The 26951-nt window shown below is 34.5% G+C and overlaps 1 protein-coding gene across 4 annotated transcripts in view; it reads left to right on the forward strand.

Annotated features, from left to right (window-relative positions):
• RALYL (RALY RNA binding protein like) overlaps positions 1 to 26951 on the forward strand; it is an 831637-nt gene that overhangs the window by 628778 nt on the left and 175908 nt on the right. For all 4 annotated transcript variants that reach the window (XM_059994834.1, XM_069541562.1, XM_059994831.1 and 1 more), the window contains one exon: positions 16933 to 17008. In XM_059994834.1, coding sequence (XP_059850817.1) covers positions 16933 to 17008 — 76 coding nt within the window. The remainder of the gene's footprint in view (positions 1 to 16932; positions 17009 to 26951) is intronic.

A 26951-nucleotide genomic window follows, 5' to 3' on the forward strand; every position in this document is an offset into this window, starting at 1 on the left:
TCTTTCTCTTTTTTTATCAGACACTCTATATCTTTTTATTGGAGAGTTTAGTCCATTTACATTTAAAATAATTACTGACATTTTGTTCATGTTTGCTGTTTGTTTTTATAGTTCCTCCTGTTTCTTTCTTCTCTCTCTCTTGTGGTTTGATGGCTTTCTTCATTGTTCTGTTTAGATTCCTTTCTCATTTTCTTTTGTGTATTTACTCTGAGCTTTTGCTTTGTATACATATAACATCCTATGTATATAAGTCTGTTTTAAATTGATAGTAATTTAAATTTAAGCATATTCCAAAAGTTTACATTTTCACTCCCCCCTCATGTTTTATATTTTTGATGTCACATTTTATGTCTTTTTATTTTATGCATTGTTAGCTAATTATTGTAGTTTTAGTTAATTTTACTATTTTTGTCTTTTAACCTTCATACCTACTTTATCATTGATTGATACACCATCTTTACTATAATATCCAGTGAGATTTTTTCTTTTGTATGTTTCCTTGTTATTAATTATGTCATTTCTTTTCAGCCCAAAGAAGTCCCTTAACATTTCTTGTAGGGCCAGTTTAGTGGGGATGTGTTGGTTGACCAAAAAGGTTTTTTTTGGTTTTTCCATAAGGTGTTATGGAAAAACCCAAATGAATTTTTGGCCAACCCAATACTTCTTCAGTTTTTTATGATCTGGGGAAAACTCTTGATCTTTTCTTCAATTCTGAATGATAACTTTGCCAGGTAGAGAATTCTTGGAAGATTTTTCCTTTCATGATATTGAATATGTCATGCCACTCTCTTCTGGCCTGCAAAGTTTCTGTTGAAAAATCTAATAGCCTTACCTTGTATGTAAGAAGTTGTTTTTCTCTTGCTGCTTTCAAGATCTTCTCTTTATCTTTAACTTTTCCCATTTTAAGTGTAATGCATCTTGGTGTGGATCTCTTTGGGTTCATTCTATTTGTAAATTTTTGAGCTTCCTGCACATGAGTATCTGTACCCTTCCACAGATTAGGGAAGTTTTCAGTCATTGTTTCTTCAAATAAGATTGCTGGCCCTTTCTCTTCCTCTTCTCCTTCTGGGACCCCTATAATGAGAATGTTATTCCACTTGATGTTGTCCCAAAATCCCTTAAAGAATTTTAACTTTCTAAATTATTTTTTTCTTTTTGAATCTCTGAGTGATCTCCATTGCTTTGTCTTCAAGCTCAATGACACATTATTCTGCTTCATCGAGTCTGCAGTTGAATCCCTCTAGTGTACTTTTAAGTTTAGCTATCATATGCTTCAGTTCTGTAACTTCTGTTTGGAACTTTCTTAAATTTTCTGTCTTTTTGTTGAAAATCTCACCATGCTTTTCATTCTTTATTTGAATTCTGTGAGCATCTTTATGACCATTACTTTAAAGTCTTTAATTAGATTGATTACTTATCTCCATTTTATTAATATATTTTTCTGAAATTTTGTATTGTTCTTTTGTTCAAAATATATTCCTCTGTCTCCTCATTTTGCCTGATTCTCTGTGTTTGTTTCTGTGTATAAGATGAAATTACTGTCTCTCCCAGTCTTGAAGGAACAGTCACTCGAAGACTGGGGGTGTGTTTTGGTCTGTCTGTGCAGTGCCTTGGTGATGGTCACCTGCCAAGACCTGTCTCTGTGATTGTTTCAGTCTCTTGGGGCTCAGAAATGCCAAGAATTCAAGGGCATCCTTTGTGTGCGGTGTGCACACCTTCCAGATCTGGTGGCACAGGGACTGCAGTAAAACAGTTCTGGGCCTGGGTGAGCCCACCCCCTAGGTCTGGTGAGGCAGGATCTACTGTGAATGGGCACAAGTCTGGGGCAAGCCTGTCCACCAGGTCTGGTGGGAAAAACAATTTCTTTTGAGGAATCATGTTTTCCTGGCTTCCCATTTTATGGGCAATTTCTAGCCATAATAATTATTCTGAAGGCTTTTTAATAACAATATTTTTTCATAACTTTTAATAGGCCATAAGCTAATTTGCTATGTGCATTTAGATGTTTATTTTAAAATTAAAACCCTTATTTTTGACTACTAAATGAAAACTGTTAAACTGATGGCATTATATGTGAATGGTATTTTAAATTTAGTTTAAAAATTCAACATTGAAAATAAAATCATGTGAGTTTTGTCATAATAATATGAATACAACTTTGGGTGGAACACAGCATGGTGGTAAAAATAATGTTCTTAGTAAATTAGGATACATATGGAGCAGAAATGTACCTGGAGCTTGTTATGTTATATACATAATTCATAATTGCATCAATCAAGCTGTGATATTCTACTAATTTATACAAACTGAGCTGTAAGTATCACATTTTATAAATATTTTTAGGTTTACACAGTCAGAAAACAACACTAAAAGATTTTGGTGATGAATTTTATTTTGAACTAAAAAGACAACATAAGTATGTTATCACATAAACTCTCTTTGCTACCTATCATCAATTGAATTTTAGAAATGTTTGAGCTTTTGAAGAATTACTTTGCAAATCCTCTAAATTTTGCTTACATTTTATTCAAAATTAGCTGGAAATCTCTAATAAAAGTGTTCAACAAAGTTCAAATTTTGAAGTCTTTAAAGATTTTCAATTATTAAAAGCAAATCTCACAAATGAAAAGAAAAAATCTTACAGAAGCAAGGACTAGAATAAATTAAACAATGTAAGTTATAAAGGTATACAAGATTTAAGTTTGATTTTTCTATGATAATGCTTTGAAATAACTCAACTGTAGGGAAAAGTCCTTTGATGGAGCTTCTATTTATAATTAAATAGTTGTATTTAGTGAAATTGAGGATCCCTGTTGTTATATGGCATCTACATTTGCTGAGACAGTCAAAAGGATGTTAAGACATTTTGGACAAGTTTTATCTTATAAAAATATGTCAAGAAAAGTACTCTGTTGAATAGAAGTAAAAAGACGGTACCTATGAAAATGTTTGGACTAATATATTTACACATATCAATGTAAATATAGAATTGAGAATATTTTCCACTTATAATTATCTCTGATCTTATTTTCCTCAGCACCTATAAAAGTATTTTCTCAATTAAAATATTATATTTGCAAAGCAGAATCATTTGAAAGTGTCAGTAATTTCAAAACTATTAAAGGTAAAATGCAATTTTGATGATCTGAGAAATTCTATGAAAATTTTTAAATAGAATAATTGAAAAATAAATTTTACAGAAAAATGTAAATGACAAAATATAAGAGAGGCTAAGCCAAATAAAATGATCAAAGCAACATGGGAAATTACTCAGTTATGTTATTTTTATTTCAGATAATAAACATAAATTTGTGTTAGTTTTGCTTTATTCTAAACATATTTATTAAAAGAATATTTAAAAATCATTTTTGATTGCCAGTCTTTTTTTAAACCAGTGATATAATAAGCCAACTTGTTGATCAATTAAATTTTCAAAATTATACAATTTTAATAATTTTATTTCCCTATTCACACTCAAAAATGACCAATTTAGGTACTAAATTGTATGGTCACTCTAACTATAACCTTTTTTGACTACTTTTTACCTTCAACAGCCATGTTGAGTCCTAAAATTTCAGATAATACATTCACTAATTCATTGCGTTAAGTCATTCATGCATTCGACAAACACTTATTAAGCCCCATCTATTAGCTAAATATTCTAAGTTCTTTGAATATATTTGTGAACAAAACAGACAAAGATCCCTGACTCATGGAGCCAACATTTTACCATGGGGGTGGGGGGTGGTTCATCTAGCAACAAACAATAGACATAATAAGTAATAAATTGTATCACATATTTGCAGGTGATAAATACATTGGAAAACAAAAATGAAAGTAGGGTAATGGGGATTCTGAATGTGAGAAGTGTAGGGAAATGAAATGTCACAACATTAAACAGGTAAGAAAGGTGACATTTAAGCAAAGATTTGAAGGGATTGGGGGAGTTCACCATGGGATTATCTACGGGGAGAGGAAGCTGGGATAGAGGAAGCAGCTAAAGCAAAGAGCAGGGATGTACCTGACCTGCTTGAAAAACAACAAGGAGACCAGTATAGCTGGAGAAGAGAATCCTGGGGAGTGTAGCGGAATATGAGGTGTGGAGGGCAAGAGAGGGAATGAGGCTGGATAGAGGGAGAGTAAGATACAGGTGGAATATTTTTTGTTTTTGCAATATCACTTTTTATTTGTTTTCTTTTTATTGTCTTCTTTGCAAAAGTATAAGCACTATGAAGAGTGTACTTTTTCTCTTGTCAAAATCTATGTAACCTAGGCTTAGTGTAGTGCTTTACCCTATAAATGAGTGAGCTCCCATTTTTGGTGTCTAGAAAAGTATTGTTCATGAGTTACTCCTAGAACTACATGATTTAAAAAGTGCTCAAACTTGACTAACCTATAACAATTTTTAGCGAAACTGATGGAAGTACAGGCATCAGAGGATATTTTAATCTAAATTGCCTTCAAAAATAAATCATGACAATACAACAAATTAAAAATATATTTTGATACATATGGCAAAAAAGATTTATGCTTCAATGTGAACTTTCTGAAAATTGAAGAAAATGATATCAATATACATAGAAAACCATCGTATAATGGCTCAGTAAATGTACTTAACTTCCAATAACGAAAATGGAAATATTCTTGGTGGGGGAAGAAAATTGAAGGTAGGATGTATGTTTAAATACGCGTGAACTGAAGATATATAAAAGGACTGAAGCAACATAAATACTTTATCAATGACTTTTAAGCCAGTGACAGAAATAATGATTGAGAACTAGACTTAGAGTTAGAAAAGAGAGTCCTTTCCAAGCTGTGCTATCAAATGGTCATATGGTCTGGGTAAACCACTCTATCCTTCATGCCTAAACTTTCTTATAATAAAAGGACATGCTTGCCTCTTTAAAAAAAAAAAAAATCTATCATTTATTGTGCTGGTGTGGCTGTTTTGTTTTGGTTGTTTACTCTCGTGAGGAGTGACAAGTCATTTTAGTATTATGAAAATTGGCTCAGCTTCTGATCAGAAGCTCTGAATTCCAACTTCACTTCTGCTACTATATGACCCTTAAAAGTTTTTTTTTTTTTTTTTTTTTTTGGCGGTACGCAGGCCTCTCACTGTGGTGGCCTCTCCCGTTGCGGAGCACAGGCTCCGGACGCGCAGGCTCAGCAGCCATGGCTCACGGGCCCAGCCGCTCCGCGGCATGTGGGATCTTCCCGGACCGGGGCACGAACCTGTGTCCCCTGCATCGGCAGGCGGACTCTCAACCACTGCGCCACCAGGAAAGCCCAGAAGTCTTTTAATCCTTTCCAAAATTTCCTTTCATTTAGAATTGTATTCACTAACTGTTCTCACACTTAAGGTCTGTGATGTATGGGCAACAATCTGAATCAGAAGCATACAGAGTTGGTAAGGATGCCATAATGTCACCAAATATCTTTTTACAAAACCTTCCTGTTGGTGGTAGAACATTCGAAGAAATAATGCAGAACACTGATGTTTATACTATAATATGATCCACAAAATTATTTTTGCGGTTTTATTGTCTGATGAGGGCAACACATCACAAAGCATTTAGTAAAAGGCATCTGATATGAGGAATTTCAGTTCTGCAAAAGGGTATGTATTTTCCAAGAATCTCCTTGGGATGATACTGATTTCCTTCCAGGTGGAATAATTTTATCCTCTAAATATTTTTTTTCTTAATAATATCAAGATATTTTTTATCTGATTAAATCTCATGTGTTCTTTTCTTTATGTTAGCTTGGCTTTGTTATTCAATATCAGATAAACCATGTCTTCCTGGTTTTTGATGAAGGATCTTAGATTCTTTGTATTAGCTTGATTTCTTGCTCTTTCATGTTTGCATTCTCAATCAAAGAGTTCTTTGAAATTTTGTTTTCTCATGGAATCTTAACAGTAAGATTTAATTTAATGGATTTCTACATGCTCATGGAGACTTTATGAAAGATTCATCTTTTTATTTTAATAAATGAAATTATGAAATATTTTGGTGTTTTGCCAATAAATTATGTCTTGCCAAAAGCAATAGATTTAATTTTAATTGAAAAGTCAAACTTTATCTATAGAAAAAGATGTTTGGAGTGAGAACTCCTGCGCTCAGAGTCTTGGCACCACTACTTATTAGCTAAGTTACTTTGTGCAAAAACTCATACTTTCTCAACTTCAATTTGTATAAGTGGGAATTGACAATAGGACCCATGACCCAAGATTATTGTGATGATTATTTTTTAATGTGTGTGAAAATGTGATCAACTGTAAATGATATACAAATACTAGCAACTACTATCATCATCAAAGATGAGGTTAGAGTAACATTATTACATTCTAAGCCTTTAAACAAGCATTTTTCAAGTTTCTTCCCTAAAGGCACTGTTTTTATGCTCAGAATTCTTATTACTCTCTTTTCAAAGCAGTTAAAAAATAAAGTTCTTAAAAGATAATTGAAGGAAGGGATTTAAGCTAAATGTATTATATAGCCATGTGTCTCAAATTTCAATGTGCATAGCAATTACCCGGGTGTCTTGTTAAAATGCAGATTCTGATTCATTAGATCTGGGATGAAACCTGGATTCTGCATTTCTAACAGCTTCCTACATGATACAGATGCTGCTTGTCTGCCAACCAAACTTTGAGTATCAGAGTTGTATACTACTCTCCACATAAAATGCTTTTAACTACCTAACATTAGCTTTGGCATTTCATCATATTTATGAATTATAAAATGCATATCACTGTAGCGTTGGTGTTTTAAACACTGAATACAAAGCCACCACAAAAAGGACCTGAGAAAATAAGTTCATATATACACATATGGAAAGAGAGACATTAGAAAAGGAAGAAAACAGAAAGAAGCAATACTCAAATCTTGGGGTCTACTTTACTTCACTGATTGAGATCTGAGCTCCTAAAGAAGTTGATAATCTAGACTCTCTATTCATTGAATTTTATTTTCCTTACAGAATATTTTTCCCCAAGTATGAAACTAAATAAACTCTTAGGATGCAAAGAAATTAATAGTGTTAAGTCTATGAATTTATAATGAACATATGGCTAAGATTATTTTTCACTAGGTATTTTTATATTAATTATCATAACAGTTGTCTCCACTATTGATGTCAATAGATCATTAGATGTATTTATAAAATTGTTAATCAAGGTTCTAAATATATTCATGATGCTGCTGGAACATTTATCCAAATTTTATATTTTATTCATTTGGTTTCTAGAGGTTTTATCTCTTAATAAAACATGTTGTTCTTCATTTTTATCTTTATGGAGATTCGTAGAGATGGTCATGGAATATAAAAATGCATTCTTCAAAAAATTTATCCAAGATTATATGAGATAAAATGATAGAAAAAATCATCCAAGTTGAAAGTTTTAAGAATTAAGTAAATTTCAGTTTGATGATTGTTACCATTTGGTTTTTGCTTTACACCTGTTTGAAACTATGTTTGTGTTTTCTGCTAAATTACTTTAAACTAGACGTTTATTAAACACGCACCAAAGCCACAAAGTTTCATCTAGTTTCATGGCTACTTATGCCTCAAGGCAAATCAAAGGTATTTTGACAATTAGCTAATGGAAGTTCAATGGGAACAACAAAGTTAAACAAAAAAAAGAACAGAAACAAGCTGAGGGTTTTGCAGAATTTGCTGATAGATGTGGGTTTATGAAACTGCTAACATTATAACTGGTGTTTTGGAAGAAAACCACTTCATTTACCAACAATGGACACTTAAGGGCATTCTCAGCAATAGAAAACAGGGCAGCACGTTCACGAAGTACAAAGTCTACATCTTTATTGTGGCATTCACCACATTTACTATGGTTAGCTGCAGGTTTACCTTTCTCTGTGATATCCTGGGAACAGAAACAGCATTTATATCTATTTACCCAATACTTAGCACAGTACCTGGCACATTCTGTATGTTCAGTAATTATTTAATCAATGAAAGTGAATGATTTGTATCATCTCTATTTTCTTCGTAATATAACCATTATGTAATAGACATAAATAAAAATGGGCATTCAAGTATATATGTCCAATTTTTTTACTTCAGTTTCTATTGGGAAAAAATTCAGTTTGGATCTAAATAAGTCACATGCAATGATCAGACTTACCAGTTAATTAGTAATAAGTTCAAGTTTCCATTTTTATTTGTCCTTGCAGACCAAGCCTGGAAGCATTACAGTATTTTCTGGTAACAAATGGGAATCTGGCCAACCAGTGATCTTTGCATTAGCATTCTAATAACCAGAGGCCAGTGTGCCATAGTGCTGTGTCAGAACTAATTTATGAAACTACATCCAAAGGCTCATTAAAATGGTCACAATTCAGTGACTGCCCAGTGAAATTAGACTACAGTTTCATTCCCATAACAGAGAATATTTTAACATACTATTAAGGACATATTTCAAGTGGTAAGACTAGCTTTGATTCTGTGAAGGGAAAAACAACAAGATAGAAAGCCATTTACTTTTGTGCAAAATTGGTTCCACTCTCAGATTTAGGCTTAAAATGCTTCAAATGGTCATATTTTAGAACATATACTTGCCTCTCCAAGTCTGGTGCATTTTTTCTCTTAGAGTAAAAGCATTTCTGGGCAGCTGTATCAAACCACAGGGTTGTGAACCTACATGGCCAAGAAATCTCAAGCAGCTCAGTTGAAAGTCGAATGTGTCTCCCCCACTGCTGCCAGACAAATCTCCCTACAGCATTTCTTTAATCATACATCTTCCCCCATGATGCCGAAACTCCTGGGGACTCAGAATATATTACTTTACAGGCTGCTTTCCACAGCCAAACCAGATTTAAGTGGCATAAAAAATGTGGCATCCAAAGTCTGGTTAAGAGCAATGACATAGTAGGAAAAGTTCTAGAACATGAGTCTGGTGCAGCTCCAGTCCAACTCTCAATCATCTCTTGCAGGGCAGGGGCAGGGTATCCCCTCTCCTACTAGTTCAGTGCCTGGCACATGGGCTGTACTCAGTAATAAAGACTGCTGTAGTGAAATGAGCTGATGATATTATTATGAAAGTCATTTAATTTCTCAGTATCACAAACATCTATATACGTGACATGGGAATAATGATCCCTGTTCTACTTATTTCACAGGACTGTTCTGAGGATCTAAACTAATAATAACTGCAAAAGCACTTTTTAGTGGTATGGTGCTTATACTAGGATAATGTATGGTTTTATGCATTAACTTGTCAAACATAACAGACTATTTTCTTTATTTCCTGAATTTTTATTCAATGGAACAGTAATGAATCCCTAAATCTTCCAAATGTGAAGGATAAAAGACTGAATGACTTTTCCTGGCAGTCTATATGCCATAGCTGAATTATTTAATCTTTTATTTAAACCTGGGAAAGGAAACAAAACAAAAAAATCCCAAGAATAAAGATATTATTTTTAATTAATTTAGGAAAATATTTCTTTTCATTTGTTTCTCCATCTAAAAAATAACACTGGTAATGTGGATGCCTTATTATACTGTAAATTAGACGTCACTTCAATATCAAGGCTAAATTTCTCTAGAAATAAGATGATATTCCAAATTGAAAACATGGCAAAGAAATAAATGTGAAATATTTTTCTAATCATTTCAGGGTATCTCATAAACCAGTGTTCTGGGGGCACTCTGTTTTGCTGGATGTTAACAGGTGTGCTATCCAAAAGATACTCGCTTTCTCTCTCTTTTATATATATATATATAAATATATATACATATATATATATGAAAGCGTTTGAGTTAAACATAACTGAATGTTTCTGTTTTCAGAATCTTTTAATATGCATTACAAATACTTGAGAAAGGGATACATTATTGCATTTTTACCAAATTTATTTTACCGTTACTTATTAATTTGGCAACATTCTTATTAACACTTTCTAAAACATTGTTTAGATAAATACCACTTTAGGAAATGTTCTGACAAAGTGTGTTTGGCTGGACACATTACAACCCACGCAAGGACACACATTCTGGCTTGTATGAATTTAGTTAACCGTTGGATCCCTTGAGCACCTACTGTATCAACAGCCCTCTGCAGGATGCTAACTAAAGGGCATAAGATGTTGAGTGAAGTTATGACTGCCTTTTAGAAGTCCAAAGTCAAAGGGAACAAACACTCAGTAGTCAGTGCTGTGGGAACGATGTAATGAAGTAAAATGGGAGTGCAAAGAGGGAGAGTCACGTCTGTTTGGGTGTAGAATTGGAGGTATCTTCCCAAGAGTCAAAAGCACAAAATGATTGAATGCTTTTACTGTCATCTTTAGTAATACCATAACAAGGACTGGTCAAATAAATATATTTGCATGTGTTGGGTATCCTTTTCAAGGGTGATGCTTTTGAACAGTACCTGTCTCCACTTGCCTCATCTCATTTACCTCAAATCAGAATAGGTTCATCTCCTTGACTTTTTTTCAGTTCTGTGACTTTATAGTTATTTCTATCATGGTATTGACTTCACTTATTTAGTTTAAAAATAAAGAAGAAAAGAAAATTGATTAAATTTTAGAGCATTTAATATACTTTAAGTAATTTGCTATGAAAAGGTAGTTAGTAGCCCAACAGGATATTTTTCAATTATTTGAATCTGAAATTTAATATTAGAAGGATAATTTGAGTACATTTTAATTTTTTCCTCATACTTTTTCATGCTCACTTGAAATATTGAAACTTCAAAATAGATACAGGGTCTGTCTTATAAGCCTCATGGTTGGTTCTTACAGAGGCTCATAATGTCACATGAGAAAATGCAAATACCTCATCTCCCTCCATATGGAGGTCTGTTGTCTCCAGTCATCTCCTAGTCATGGGTAGAGCTTTAGCTCCCTTCTGCTGTATTCCTATGCCTGGACAGAGTTGGGGGAGTTTCTCTACACAGGTGTGATGTCTAGTGAACCTGTTACCAACCAGGGTTCTTGACCTCCTTAATCAATAGAATGTGATCAGAGGCCAGACAGGAAATTCAGGCAAAGCTTTATTGGGCCTATTTCTCTTGCTTGCTCGCTTGCCCGGGGTGGGGGTGGGCTGGGGAAGGGGTGAGGTCGGGCGAGCTGCTTACTTATATGGGGTGAAGGTAGGGGTGTGACCAGGGTTCAGTCCACAAGGGTGGCTTAGGGGGGGTGCCCACTCCTTTCCTTATGTTGTGTTCAAGGGCATGTGCAGTACCCTGCTTTTGCTCCTGATGCCCTGCTTTTGCTTCTGGCTCTCCAGAAGTGGCAGTTGGTCTTTTTGGTCTTTTTGTGTCTTGTTGTCCAGAATTTGCCCCAATTGTGCTTGCACACAATTATTTTTAGTCTCTTATAGTTTCTTTGTATTTTGTTGCTTGAGGAGACGTTTGTCCAGGTACAAATATTGCAGCACTGAAGCAAAGGGTCCCAGCTCCCAGCCTGTCTCAGACCCAAACAGAAACTCTTCAAGAGACTTCTTTCTAATGGTGCTTATCTAATTTTACCAACCCCCTCTATGAGAATATGATTCTAATACTAAAATAATAGAGTCCACCAGCTTGGTATATAGGTACATCTATAGGCATTTCTGCATAACAAGTAGGAATTTAACTAGGATTTTTTTGGTCCATCTCAAAAGAATTTGTTAAGAATGATTAAACTTACATCCTTTCTTGAGGATAGTATAAGATTTCTAAATATTAGTATTAAGTATGAATCTGTATGCAAACTCAGGAATTTAAGAAATAACACTTTATTTTTTGTATCTCAACATTTTACTCCAAAGTCCCTATCTTGTGAGAGTGGCAGAAAATTCAACCTTGGTCATTCTTCCTCTTGTCTTGCCTGTGGGTGCCTTGCACAGTGCCAGGACAATCAGGGAAGAAAGTCTCAGGAGATCTCTCTGTAGGTGACCAAAAAGTTCAATGTTAAGAGGCCATTTACACTGCTTTTAGGCTTCCTTCAAGGCCAACAGCTCTTGAGATAATGAGAACCTGAGCCTTGGCTTCCAAATAAGCTGAGTTGTTCCAAAAACACAATTAAATCTTGTATTTATAAAGTTCAATACAAAGGAAATACTCATTCATCCAGACCCTGGCAACGCTTCATGTTCACTGATTAACTGAGCTCACTGCCCCCTGTCCCTTCTCCCCTGTCTACGTCCAGCCTCTCTCATCTCATCCCCATCCACTAATACCAAGTTATAGATGATCTTCACTATAGCAGGGTAAAATATATAAATTTGCATATTTAAGCATACATTAATGCTTATATATAAACATTCAAAGAAAAATTATGCACGTGAACACTATTCAGTGTCTGTAAGGAACAAAGGTTTTCTGCATTTTCTGTTACCTTTGAACAGATGCTGATGTCTGGAAATACTGAGTTTAGCAACTTTCCATAGAAGGCTTTCCATTGTATGTACTGGTTGTCAAACTCAGAACCACTGGCTACATATTATTTCAAAAATGGATGTTACAATACTTGTTGATAGACTTAAATCTCAAGTTATTTTTTATTTACTTAGAATATTTTTATGTTTTCAGTTCAAAAGTAATGGAGTCTAAGCTAGAAACACACATATTGTGTCATGATATTTCATGGACATGTACCCTCTAGCATCACTGTGAAGCTTATAAAAATAATAGAAATCTTCATTTGTTTCACTCACTTTTTTTGTTCCAACTCTGTCCTATCTGAAAGGTTTAGACAGCCTAGATCTTGGTTGGGCCCTATTCCAAATTATACAAGAGTCAGTGTCTTTATAATTCATTCTCAGGACTGTCCTCAACTCAGAATCCAAAATAATTTCCCACTCAAATCAGATGTAAAGTTCTAATTGGAGTCTCTAACAATCTTCTCACATCCACTAATCCATCCTCCCAACTGCGCTTTGTTTCTTCTAGTTTCCCACTCACAATCTCTGCTGAAACGCTTGTTCACAAAAATCCACTGGCTCTGGTCTGAATATTTATCAACACGCACCTTACCATCTTTGTTACCAATATTTTTGTAATTCTTTATCACTTACTATCAAATTAAAAAATTGTGTATATATATTGAATTTAAATATATAAATAAAAATTAAATGTGTATATATAATTTATGTATATATATATTTATATACAATAAAATTTGTAATGTATTTGTTATACAAAATGATGCTATACTGTAAACTTACTTTCCTACTATCCGGTTTAAGAAATAGTACATTATGATTAACTTCGAAGTCCCTCAGATGTCCTTCCCAAGTCCCACACCCTTATCTGCCCCTTTAGAGGTAACCTTCATCTTGAATTCCTTGCTTATTTCTGCTTTCTTTTCTTAGTTTTATTACCTGTATTTTCATTCCTATGCAACATATCGTTAAATTTGTATTTTTATTAACATAAAAGGACTCAGTCTGTCAGTTTTTCCATGACATTATTTTTTGCTCAGTGTCACATTCCTTGAGATTCATCAATGCATCAGTATTGTTGCCAATGGCTCTAAGTTTCTCTCTCTCTCTTTCTCTCTCTCTTCTGCTGTATAGTATTCCATTGTGTAAATATATCAAAATTCATTTATCCAGTTACCTGCCAATGGATATTTGTGTTTTTCCATGATTTTTTTCTATTTTACTGTACTGCAATAAACGTTCTTGTACTTATCTTAAGGTATACACATTCAAGAGTTTCTATAGGGGCATGCCTCCTGGTTCATAGGTTTGAGCATTTTAAGTTTATTATAAAGTATCAAATTATTTTCCAAAATAGTTGTACTAATTTATGTTTATACCTGCAATGTATACATGTGTGAGTTGCTCACCAAAACCTCACCAACTCATGATATTGTCAGACTTTGTAAATTGTTGTAAATCCAATGGGTATCAGTTGTACATCATAGTGTTTTCATTTGCACTTACCATTACTACTGAGATTGAGAGTCTTTTCATGTGTTTATTCAGCATTCATATTTCTCCTTCTGTAAAGTGTCCCTACTAGTTTTTGCCCAATTTCCTATTTGGTGTTTTGTCTCTGTTTCCTATTAGAGGAATGAATATATATTCCGAAAACAAATCCTTTGTCAAGGATTCCTTCATCCAATTTGTGCCTTTTCTTTTCATTTTTTTTATGTGACTTTGGATGGGCAGAAATTCTTAATTTTAATGTAGTAGAATTTATCATTCTTATAGTCTAAGGCTAGTGTTTTTTATGTCTTGTTTAAGATTATCCTTCCATACTCTTATCTCATAAATATATTCTACTATATTTCCTCCTAAAAGTTTTATATTTTTGCCTCTCACATTTAGGTTTTTAATCCAATAAGTAATTTATTTCTCTGTGTGATGTAAGTTAGAGGTCCAATTTCATATGTGTTGTTGCAGCCTAGCTTTTACCCCTTCATCTGCTGTGCCAGCTTTTTCATAATTCAAGTATCCATACATGTGTATGTCAGTTGGGGGGTTCTGTACTCAGTTCCATTTTTTCATTTTCTTTGTACCAAAACTGTAGTCTTAATTACTACAGCTTAAAAATAAATCTTGATAAGGTAAATTTGCCAATTTTTTTTCTTATGTATATCATGGCTATTTTGATGTTTTGCTCTATCATATAAATTTTAGAATCAACTTGTCAAACTCCACACAGACACAAAAAGAGTATTTGGGGATTTTATTGAAAATACATAGAATCAATAAATCAACTTGGGGAGAAATTAAATATTTATTATATCAAGTCTTCCAATTTCTCTTTTTATGTAAGGTAACTGTAAAATCCCCATAAACAGTTTTATAATTTTCTCCATAAACATCTTTAAAATTTTATAATGTATTTACCCTTAGTTACTTTATTTTTATGCTATATAAATGGTAAATTATATATTTAAATATGTATTACTATATAGTGGTATGCAATTAAATTTTGTATATTGGCTTTAACTCCAACAAACTTACTAAACTCTCTTACTAATTGTTGTAATTTGTGGCTGCTTTGGAGTTTTTATGTGGACCCACATATTATCAGCAATTATGACAGTTTCATTTCTTCTTTCCCATTTCTGATGTTGCTTTCCTGTCTTACTTCACTGACTACAATATCCAGTATGATGTTATATAGAGTTGGTGATAGTGAATGCCTTTTTTTATTTTTTAACATCTTTATTGGAGTATAATTGCTTTACAATGGTGTGTTAGTTTCTGCTGTATAACAAACTGAATCAGCTATATGTGTACATATATCCCCATATCTCCTCCCTCTTGTGTCTCCCTCCCACCCTCCCTATCCCACCCCTCTAGGTGGACATAAAGCACGTGGCTGATCTCCCTGTGCTATGTGGCTTTTAAATCCCTTGATCCTAAAGAAAATGTGCCCTGTGTCTCACTATTAAGTATGCTATTTACTATGGATTTTATATAGATACTCTTTGGGAGGTGAAAGAAGTTTCCTTCTCTTCTTTTTTTTTATTTTTTTTCGGTATGTGGGCCTCTCACTGTTGTGGCCTCTCCCGTTGCGGAGCACAGGCTTCGGACGCGCAGGCTCAACGGTCATGGCTCACGGGCCCAGCCGCTCCGCAGCATGTGGGATCTTCCCGGACCGGGGCACGAACCCGTGTCCCCTGCATCGGCAGGCGGACTCTCAACCACTGCGCCACCAGGGAAGCCCTCCTTCTCGTCTTAGTTAAGGATTTTCCCACATATGGATGTTGAATTAGATGAGCATATGTTTCCTATCCTTTAATGTTAAAGTTGACTAACAAGAACCTACTGTATAGCACAGGGAACTCTACTCAGTACTCTATAATGACCCATATGGGAATAGAATCCAAAAAGAGTGGATATGTATATATGTGTAATTGATTCATTTTACTGTACAGCAGAAACTAACATAACATTGTAAATCAACTATACACCAATAAAAATTAAGTTAAAGAGAGATGACATTGTATTTCATCTAGACATTTTGGTTGTTTTTACTGATGGGTGGCTCATCCATCCCCGGACAGCATATTTAGTCCCCTGTACAAGAAATAGAACTTTGCCTTTCTTTTCTGTCAGAATAATGTCCCTCACTTCTTTCAAAGTTTTCTTGAAGTTCACCTCCTTTAGATTTTCTTTTTTTATCATCCTCTTAAAATTTTAACTTTATTAAATCAAATTGTTTATGTCATTTCCCAAGCCTTTACCACCCAACCTCATAATAGTTTTACACATTTTTTTTAAGATTAGGATTGGTCAATTATTTGAAAATACTCTTTTGTCATGTACTTAAGCATCTTCTTGTCTTATCTTAGAGACTTTATTATAGTTTTAGTTCATGAAGACAAGAGATGTGCTCTTTATTCCTTCTGATCACCCCAGAACTCTGTAACTGCACATTCCAGTTGCTGAGTGCATTTTGTTGTTTCCACAGTAAAGCTGGTATGCTTTACAGTTCCACCCTTCTAACACTTGGAGAAGGCATCACCAAAGAAAATATAACAATTCCTCTTAGGAACAAAGCTTTATTCCATGAAAATGTCTATACAAACTGAGACGTTCCTGGCAAAACTCCAGATCAGTAGGATATCTCAATCTCTCTCTCTGTCTCTCACTCTTTCTATTTTTAGTAAGAATTCCTGATCCCCCACCTTGTTCAACATTTTTTTTCATAGTACTTTTCACCTTCAGATATGTTATATAGCTTTCTTATTTGTTATGTTTGTGGTTTAATATCTATCTCTCAAGCCCCCTCCCCATAGAAGATAAGTCCCACAAGGGCATGGATCTACCCTGTTTGGTGCATGATGTGTCTCAAACAGTGCCTGGCCTAGAGGAGTTGCTCAATAGATACCTGTGAATGAATTAATGGCATATAACATTTGCATAGACAAATGACAAAAATAAAAATACAACTTCATGATTTACTTTTCTCAAAAGGTTTAATATTTTCTTAATCAGTACTATTTTATTTTATGCTTTCAGATATCAACATGGCAGGAGAACCCAAACCATACAGACCAAAACCTGGAAATAAGAGGCCCCTTTCTGCACTTTATAGGTAAGTAAGCAAACACTATTTTATGATATGTAGTAGTGAAAAATTCTTTCAACTTTAAAAGGCAATATAACCTATAAGGAATCAAATATTTTGAAAAGCAATTCTAACTGGCATAAAGTACAACAAAATGCTCGTGGCCAAAATATAAATACATCAAGCAGCATTGGCAGCGATCTTGCCTAACCTTTTCATCTTTGCTTAAACAACCCTTCTACAAGATATTCCTCTAATAAAATCTAAATAAAATCTCATGACTCTACCTAACAAGTGGTGGAAAGGTTAATATTTGTTAACTACTGCATGCCATGTACTACACATATTTTACATATGCTATTTAATTTAATTTAATTTTCACAGCAATCCTGCAATGTAGATATTGCTACTCTTCATCTTACAGATCAAGAGCCTGATATGCAGTTTCTTAGAGATCTTTCCTAGGTCACACCACTGATAAGTGATGGTGCCAATACTCAAACTCATGCTTTCTGATGCCATGCCCTGAGTTCTTTCCAACAGATCACTCAGCCTCTTTGTTACAAAGGACATGTTCATTTCATCTCCATTTCACCAAAAAACAAATGTAATCCTTCTCATTTCTAGAGAGGCATTAACTGTTCCTTTAAACTTTCCTCATATATTTGGATCTGAGTCAACTTAACACTGTGGTCTTTCTCCTCTACATGCCCCAGTTTATCAGTGTGTATGCCTATAATCTCAATTCCAGGTAGACGGAGTAGACTATACTTAGCATCTTTATTGTTCTATATATACTTCTATTAGGTTACGGAAAATTCAGTTGATTTGGAGAAGACGTCAAGATTAAACTCATGGAAATTTTGGTTCCTTTAAAAACGGCCACTTTAAAAAAAAAAAATAGTGCTCTGCCGCTAAGCCATATGTCCCACTTCATGTAGTTTTGCCATTGTTTTTTGTAATCTAAGTGCTGACTTTGCATCTCTCTCTGTTAAATTCCCTTTTGTTAGACTTAGCCAATTGTTCCAGGCTATTGAGATCTCCTATCATCCAATTTATTTGGTCCTGTCCCAGATACATAATCTTCATTCTGTCAGTGTCCACATCCAAAAAGCTAATGTAAGTGCTGAGCAAGGCCCCCCTTTTTCCTGATGTCATTTGGATAAAGGAGAATTGAGTTATACATATCGAAATTGATTATATTCTGATATAGTAGAGCAAGAAGAGTGCTCAAAAGATAGTTTGGAGCTGTTTCCTTGTCTTTGTTCTCAGAAAATTAGAAAATCTCCTTTTCAGCCACTCACAGCTTCATTTCTCGAGCTATAAAATAAAAGAGTCAGAACTAGATGAGTTTTAAGGTCCTTTTCAAGCCTAATGTCCCAGGATTCTCGAATGTATGACCATCAGCGATCTTAAAAAATACATTGGAAATATATCTTAATTGCTGTTTTCACTTTGGCTGTGTACATTTATTTAATTTTAATAAAAATTTTTATATAAAAAAGGAAAGCTACAGGACTTAACAATTGTTGATAATTGGTCATAAGACAGTATTTATGTTAAAGGTCAGAGATGAAGTCATCAACAAAAGGCAAATGATACTTTCTGTACCTTGTTTGAGGTAGAAGACAATGTTTAAAAAACTGAGAAATGCAAATAATTTTTGATCAGATTGATTTTAAAATTTATGCATAGAGCTGCAGCTAATGCAGAACGTTTGAAAAGTCATAATTTCAATTATTACCAGAAGAAGCTGTCAGTGGCTTTTATTCTCATCAAAGAGCTACCAGTGTCTGTGCGATGATGTTAATTTTCATATTTTCCCTGTTCTTGGAGTGTTTTGATTTTCTTACAAGAATAGAAGCTTATGACAAGAAACAAATGCCTTTTTAACTGTTATTTCTCTATTACTAAGTTTTGCTGAATTGTGAATTCAGAAGAATTAGAAGCAGAAGTTTATTTAAATCTGATATATTGTATACAAATCATATTAGTGGGGAAATATTTATTTATCCTATTTTCATCTGTTTACACAAAAGAAGGCTGGGATGTTATGAAATTGCAAAATGATAACAGAGGGAACAAAAGAGAGTGAACGTGCAGCCGAGAAAGCCCTTTCATACACGTGCCCTCATTCTTACATAAGCTTAATAATAATAATACTTTACTTTTATGTAGACAAAATGTGTTTTCATAGTCATTATTCATCTGTTCACCACAGAACTCCACAGGGTTGGTATTATTTGCCTTGCTTTATAGATGAGAAAACTAAGTTTCCAAGGCAATAAAGGATTTGCCCGAAGAAAGGTAACAAGATTAGGAACTGAATACTGTTTTTCAGCTTTCAACTCTAAAGACCTTGCCACTTGATCACAACTCCCTGTATTTACTGCTACCAACTAAACAATGCAGATCCTAAAAAGCAGAGATCCTACCCACCAAAACCAATAATCAATTATGTTTCTGTCCATGATTATCATGCCAGCAGGTGGCAAAAGAAAGCCTGCACACTGTACATAGTATAAGAACAAGAGTTACCACCAATCTGTGTGATCATAGGGCAAAGGTTTTGAGATTCAAGTTCTTTATCTAACATAATAGTTGTATAATTTTTCTTGATACTGTAAAATGGAATAATTGAGATGAAAGCACTTAGCTCATTGTGGGGAATATAGTAGCAGCTTGAAAAGAGGTGGTTTCTGCTTTCCTATTTTTTACATCTTTGGGTCTGTTTCCTTATCTGTAAAATGAAAGAGCTGAAACAATTTCATTTGTTCATTCATTCATTCTTTCATACAAGACATATTTATTGTGAGTCTACTATGGTCTAAGCACTAAGGTGGCTGTTCTTCTAGACAAATGGCACAGAAAATGCCAAGGCTGAAGGACAAGGAGAGAGCAAAATAAAATAAAAGTAAACTAATTTTATGGTTATAGGTAACCTCTGATCTATCTTGTGCCCTAAACTACTATATCTATTTACACTATTAGGGATGTCAGTGATCTGCTATCAGACTTTCTTCTTAACTTATGTCCATTTTACCTGCATCATCAACCACAAAGTAGTATTTACATAGAATATTCACTGAGGCATTGCTTTGATTTGTTACTTCTTTTAACAGGATTTTCAGTTTAGCCAAACAACCTTCACTAAGATTTTGTCATGTGTTAAGTTAACATGGTACACATAGAAGACACAATTTTTAAAAAACTGAGTAAAGCTTTAATATATTAATATCTTATCCATGAGTTAGATATACATATATATAAGGAACATAAATGAAGTATACATACATTTCTATAAGGAAATAAGTGAGAGAGTTATAAATTCTGCCTGGTAGACAGGGAGTGAAAAGTCTGGATGCCTCTCGAGCAACTTCTGAACGCAGGCATTCACTCTGCAGACAAACGGGAAGAAGGGCATGCCAGCCAGAGAACATTTGCAGGGACACAGACACAGAGATGAAGATGAGCATCTTATGGCGAGAGCTAGGATAGACCACTCGGACCACCATGCTATGGTGACTCAGGCTGTCAGCATCCTTATCTGGCTGCTTATCAGACTAAGGACATTTGGCTTTTATTCTGCAGGCAACAAGGAGCCATTTTAATATGATGAGTGACTGGAAATGGGGTGTGAGTGAGAGTCACAGATACATCCAAGGTTTCTAGGGGAATGATCACATGATTCTGCCGAAGAAATAGGAAAGGCATGATGAGCAGCAGCACGGTCATGTTTGGGGTTGGTGGAAGGAAGTAAAAAGAAATTATTGCAGTCTTGCACATGAATCCATAGAGACAGACAATTCATTAAAATAGCACTTATAATGAAAATGTCTCCTATTAGAGGCTATTTGTAAATGACACATAATGAATCATTTGTGAACATTCCATAAATATTGGATCTAGTCCTAATGGTGAATAGCAAATCCATTCTCTAGAAAGAATATTGTAACTTTTAATAAATTGCTGCTTCAAATGTGCTTTGAACATTACACAGTGTCTATGGTGCTGTGAAATAAAGTGAGTTTCCCAGCATGCCAAGTTCCAATTAATGCTAAACAATTGCTAAATAAGAATAACTGTATGATGGTTTTGCTTCTGCTTGCAAAGGAGACAGACCTTTCCCCTCTGATGTGAGTAAAGCTGACAACCAGAGCACACAGATATTATTTATCAGAGCTGAACAGCACAGGTTTTAACATCAAGAGGAAACCCTCTGGGTCACCGGGAGCACAGCTCAGTAAGACACATAAAACTCCAAGTTTCATCCCACTCATTTCATGGATATTACTAGACATTATTCCCAAACATGGTTTTATTGTTGTATACAGTTGATTTTCAAAGCAACCTTCTCACCTCACAGAGATGGCCATGGGAATCAAGATTGCCAATGCAAGTACCTTTAAGACTCCTTAAGATTGTCACAGGGTAACCTATAGTATTACCATTTTAAGATCACCACACTTAGAGGTGATAGCCATGAATGCGGGTTACATTATAGGAATGTCAATGATCAAAAAACTTTCAGAGTGTGAACCGAGCAAGGTGACTCTACAGCAAAATATCTCTGGTAATTTGTTTACCACTTGACCTACATGAGTTCTATTTTCTTCCTTCATGGTAACTCTGGCACATCATGGGAAAGGGGGACCCTCGGGTGACCCACAGTGTCTCATAGAACCTTGACAATAGAAATGAAAGCAATAGAAGCTAATTTCAGCTAATGCTAAATACCAAACATCATTATGGAGGAAAAATGACCCGGACATCTCCACTGCATTAACTTGCTCTGTTTGCTGAGAAATGTTTATCAATTCTCTATTGATTATTTTATTTATTTTACGTCTTCTTTTATAATGTCAAGGAAAATTCACTTTCAGAAGTTTAATCCTTCCAGTGTCAGTGCCTCCCTTTGCACTGGTAAAGGCTTCCATTTCACCTGCATAGTCAGGTGAGTCCACTCAGGAAGCCGTCTAGGAATGGGCTCTGTGGTTTTTAAACGGACTGTGAGGAGGACAGGGAAATGTATTCCTATCCCCTGCACTAATGCATCCTGTCCTGAAATGTATACAAGCCCAACATTGACATGCCTACAAGGTTCAACTTAAAATTCAGTTGTTGCTGGGTCTGTGTAGCAACTACGATCTCTTTTTCTCCTGATCCAATCTTTCCTGGGCAACGAACTTACTATCATGAAAAGTGTAGTTGTCAATATCCACAAGAGAAACATACAAAACAGTGCCTACTTCCAAAACTCAAAGCTGAACATCCATATATCTGGGTAACTGAGGGTGTCTTCTCTTTAATTCACACTTCCCAAGCAAACATAAAATGCTGCTGAAGCAGAAAAGATTCCAAACACTCACTTTGTGGATGCTTCAGAATTGTGCATATGCTTGATGAAGAGAGGGTTAAGTGGCCTGGATCCTAAAACTGGCAAATCTTCACAAGTGGTTCGAATTGGATCTCTTATTCCTTAGCTTTTCCAGCTGCATAAAGGAAGAAGAAAAGTTTCCTGAAAGACGACATGTGTTTAAGGAGCCTGGAACTGTTACAGATGTTTTCCACATTTTAGTTATTCTCATTATTATGATGATTCAAAGAAAATGTCTATAATAAATTATTTTAAGAAGTTATTTAAAATGAGCTGTGAGCTATGATAATGTTGCTAAAATTTGCATGGTTAACTAAATAGCTTAATGTTTCTTATAACTGCCTAAAGAGAAGACTTTAAAAAAAAAAGAATTACACTTACTTATAGTATACACCTCGTATTTCAATACTAAGTGAATGCAATTTATAAACCTTCTAATGTGAAATGTGTAAAAGAAATGCTGACACAATACACATTAAACAGTTCTGCTGCAGGCGATTCTCTACTAGGTTAAAGGATGACCTATTTGCAGTCTTCTGTTATGTTTTTAATGCATAAATATCCATGAATATTTGCTTGCATATAGAAATAACATGGTACTTGTATAAGGAGACTGGATGGTACAGTCCTTGGTGCAGAGAATTCGTCTCTAGGGCTTTTTGAAACATTACAGTTCTATTTGTTTGATTTGAGGCAATTTATGATAAAATCAAAGGAAGCCAAATGATACAACAAATTTTAAGAAGAGGTAAGAGCCAAGAACAAGATATGAGTTAGGAGTGGGGCAGGTGGGTAGGATCAGGCAAATTATACTTAGAAAATGTATGTAATAATAAGGTATTAAAATTGGGCATCAAACTTATCCATGAGATTCCTAGCAGTCAATGCAAAAAGGGGGTACATGATAATTTATGTAATCATCTATTAAAAGAGAGTACTCCAATCTGTGATGAGAAACTATTTTTTCCCTAATTCTCTCTTCTGAGAGAATTATTAATCGTATATGAAATCATTTAAACAGCATAGTAGATACCACCCTCAGTAGCAGTTATACAATACACATACACATGCACACACACACACACACACACACACACACACACACACACAGTATTTTTAAACTAATGGGAGTTTTATTATGAAGTCTCTCAACAAAGCCAAGGATAAACTGCAGTAGAACAAGCCACACAGTCTTTCTTTCTGCTTCTCCCAAAGCAGTTTACCATCCTGGGACAAACTGCATGAAACTCAGAAAGAGTGATGCCCCCAAATGGCTAGCTCAAATTACCCACATAACTGCATGCTGGGAGGAGAGGGCTGAGCCCTTGGTTTTCTTGTCTACCCAGTCCCAGAGACTGGAAGAAAAAAGACCATGCTTAGATGTTTATGACCTTTCATACAGAGGTCTCTTGACCTTTTACTTAATATTCTTCCTCTGAAATTGGGAGAAATGGAAAAGGAATGACAAACCTAGCATGGGAGAGAAAGTGCTGCAATTTCACCTCATCCTCACAGTTGGCAGGTGTAGATTAAGACACACAACTCTTTTCTTCTAGCTGGTAGTTTTACCATACTTTAGAAGCTCCTGCCTGTCATGAAATAGTTGTTTTCTTTCATTTGTGAAAACAGGGTTTTCTGTTGAATCAAAGCCTCCTCATCAAGAGTACTCAGGTGTTATTGTATTGGTGTTATATATTCCCTGTGCCTCACTCTGTGTTTTTCAGACTTTCATGATGGGATATTAGAGTTAGAGCACTGACAGTAACACTTCTGGTCTCCACCAGAGCATAGGAGGATGGTGAGCATCTCTCATGGCTGGGCCACTGGGGAAGTGTTCCCTGTCTGGAGGAAGGTGCTTTCTGGATTTTATCTTCCAAAAGACATCTTGCTTGGTCAACAAGATGGAGTATCTTCACTATCAGTGCTGATTTCATATGTTTTCCTTCTTTTGTTTTTTTGATCATTACAATAACGTGTTATTTTAAGATAGCCCTTGGTAGAGAGTTTAAGGCCATGAGCTTCTAATCTAAGTTGTTTGTGTTTATTTTTGAAGAGTTAGTTTATTCCTCTTTTACCCAAAAGGGCTCATATAATTTCCATCTTCTCAATCTATACATAAATTAAAAATTCCAGAATAGGTTGCCTATTCTACAAGATTACATGGAAGGGAGCATGAAAAAAAATTGAAATGTATCTAAAGTCCTACTTTTAAAGAAATCAAATTAAAGCCTAAAAAATTTTTACTGTGGGAGTGATACCCTCTCTTTACACTGTTTTTACTATAATTAAAAACAAAATCTTCTCCAAACCCAGAAATCCTCTGCACAGTTAGTAGAGAAAGAAAATACTTATTATTGAATAAGCATTAATTCAGAATGCCATACTCATCACAGGTAATCCACTAAGAGATTGCAAAGACAGAAAGAAATCTCACTCTTTTATATCCTGAAGCAGCTATAACCCATTTCATACATGTTCTCAGGATATACATAACTATTCCTCAAGTAAGAGGCCTGACAGCACCATTCATCATGCATAGTTCATTGTAAATTCACCAGGTAATTAGGGTGACCATCTGTGTTAACCAATTGGTAGTTGGATTTAGCCAGAGGAAAATTAACCTTCTCATATCTTTGTGACAGGTAGTAGTTTCACACCTTGGAACACCTAAATTAGACTCCTACCTTCCCACAGAAATGGGGAGATAGGCATGCTATCTCCCTTGATACTTAAATTTCAAAGAGATGGCTCCTGGGTCCTAGAGAATAGACACGCCTAGGTCATAAAGCCCTATCTAATCTTCAAAATGATTTATATACATTTCAAAGAAAGAAGAAAGTCCTTACAATGACAAGTTTTCTAAAGTAAATGCTCAAAAGGAGGGGAGGGAAATCTCTTCCCTTATTTTCAAAAGGAAGTATTAGTTTTAAGTTCTTAGGTTTTTGTATCAATTTTTTAAAGTACAATTGAGAGTGATAATTAAAGACTGGCTTGTGTTAGACTGATGGAAACTCCTTTTATTACACTCCTGCCCCAGAGGTTAACCTTTGTACTGCTTCACTGACTGCTCCTCTGAAGCACCAGGGCTTCTGTAACATTCCCATCACACATAGGAAGATGCTTTATGACCAGACTGACTGCTTATTTTCTAACAACTGGAAAAAAAGTAGGAAGAAAAGTGTCATGATGTAGAAGAATGTCAGCCCATACAAAATGAAGAGAGGAGAGGATAAAATGAATATGTATAATATAGATGGATGTGATTGGATTAGTGAGAAATTAAATAGCTCTTTTTCCTCTATTATATTGTCTCACCTTTACGATGTCATTGTTTTTTTAAACCACATATGGCTATTTTATAAAATTAACTAATTCTACCATCTTTATAAAAAAGTATCTTATAAAAAATTACTTTATAAAAGAGTATTTCCCCCTGGTCAATTAAAGTTTGAAAATATCACAAATTTTAAGGTAATAGAAAATGTTGAGTTATAGAAAGATTTATTCTGAAGTTTTAATTATAAGCAAGTTCTGCACAATAAAAAAGTGAAGTTTATAAGTTTGTTATAAACTTTGATTGGCTTTAAATATATTCATTAGAAAATAGTTCACAATTTTCTTGTAAAAATTACATAAAACTTTTGATGTCTTTGCAAGAATAATTATTCTGACTGAGTTAAGTACTAAAAAACAAATGCTTCCTTTTTTGATATCTTGACAGATGAGGGCAAAAAAGGCAACATAGTCTCACCAGATTATCAGTCAGCTGTGCATGATAAATTCTTTGAACTAAAATTCATCCTTTTGGAAATTAATTGACTCTATTAAACTTTCAAAATTCCTTTCTAGTGGAATGATGACACGATTGATAATTCATCCTATTGGTATTGTTAAATACCAGAATAGAGCACTGGGGGATATCCTTCCAAATTGAAGTATTGAAATGTATTTAATGTATGTTTATTCTTTGCTGGAATCAAAGGACAAGGAGCTTGTTCTGAGTTAAGAACATTACATTGCAAATGAAACCGAGTTGCTGTATAGTTTGCACTTTAGTATTTGTTTGAAATATCTTCTCTCCAGCAAAATCTCCACTTATGTTTCAGAATTACTCAGTCTGAAAACATATTAGTGGTCATTAGAAGGTGCACTGAATTGTAAGTTTGGAAACCTGCAACCACGTCCTGTGTCTGCTACTACCTGCCTGTGCCACATATGTAATTATAAGCAATCTAACCTCTTTTAAGCCCAGTTTTCTCAGAATAACATGAAGGAATCATTAAATCATTTCTTAATTTATTCCCATTTCTAACATTCTGGGATTCTGCTATTTACTTTCTAATCCAGAGAGTAAAGTAAGGTGTAGGTGTTTCATTATCAAGTTTATGTCTTTATTCCTTCAAACGCTATCCAGTATCTTAAAATATTCATATTCATATCTTTCATATCTTTTGACTAAGTAATTCCATTCCTGGAAGTATGTCTAAGTAAATAGTCCCAAATATTTAAAATATAAAAAAAAAAAGAAATTATTCCCAGATGTTCTTTACAGTTTTATTTATAATATTGAGTAATCTGATTCAACCAAAATAT

This window comes from Delphinus delphis, chromosome 17, assembly GCF_949987515.2.
Source record: "Delphinus delphis chromosome 17, mDelDel1.2, whole genome shotgun sequence".
In the NCBI taxonomy this organism is placed as follows: domain Eukaryota; kingdom Metazoa; phylum Chordata; class Mammalia; order Artiodactyla; family Delphinidae; genus Delphinus; species Delphinus delphis.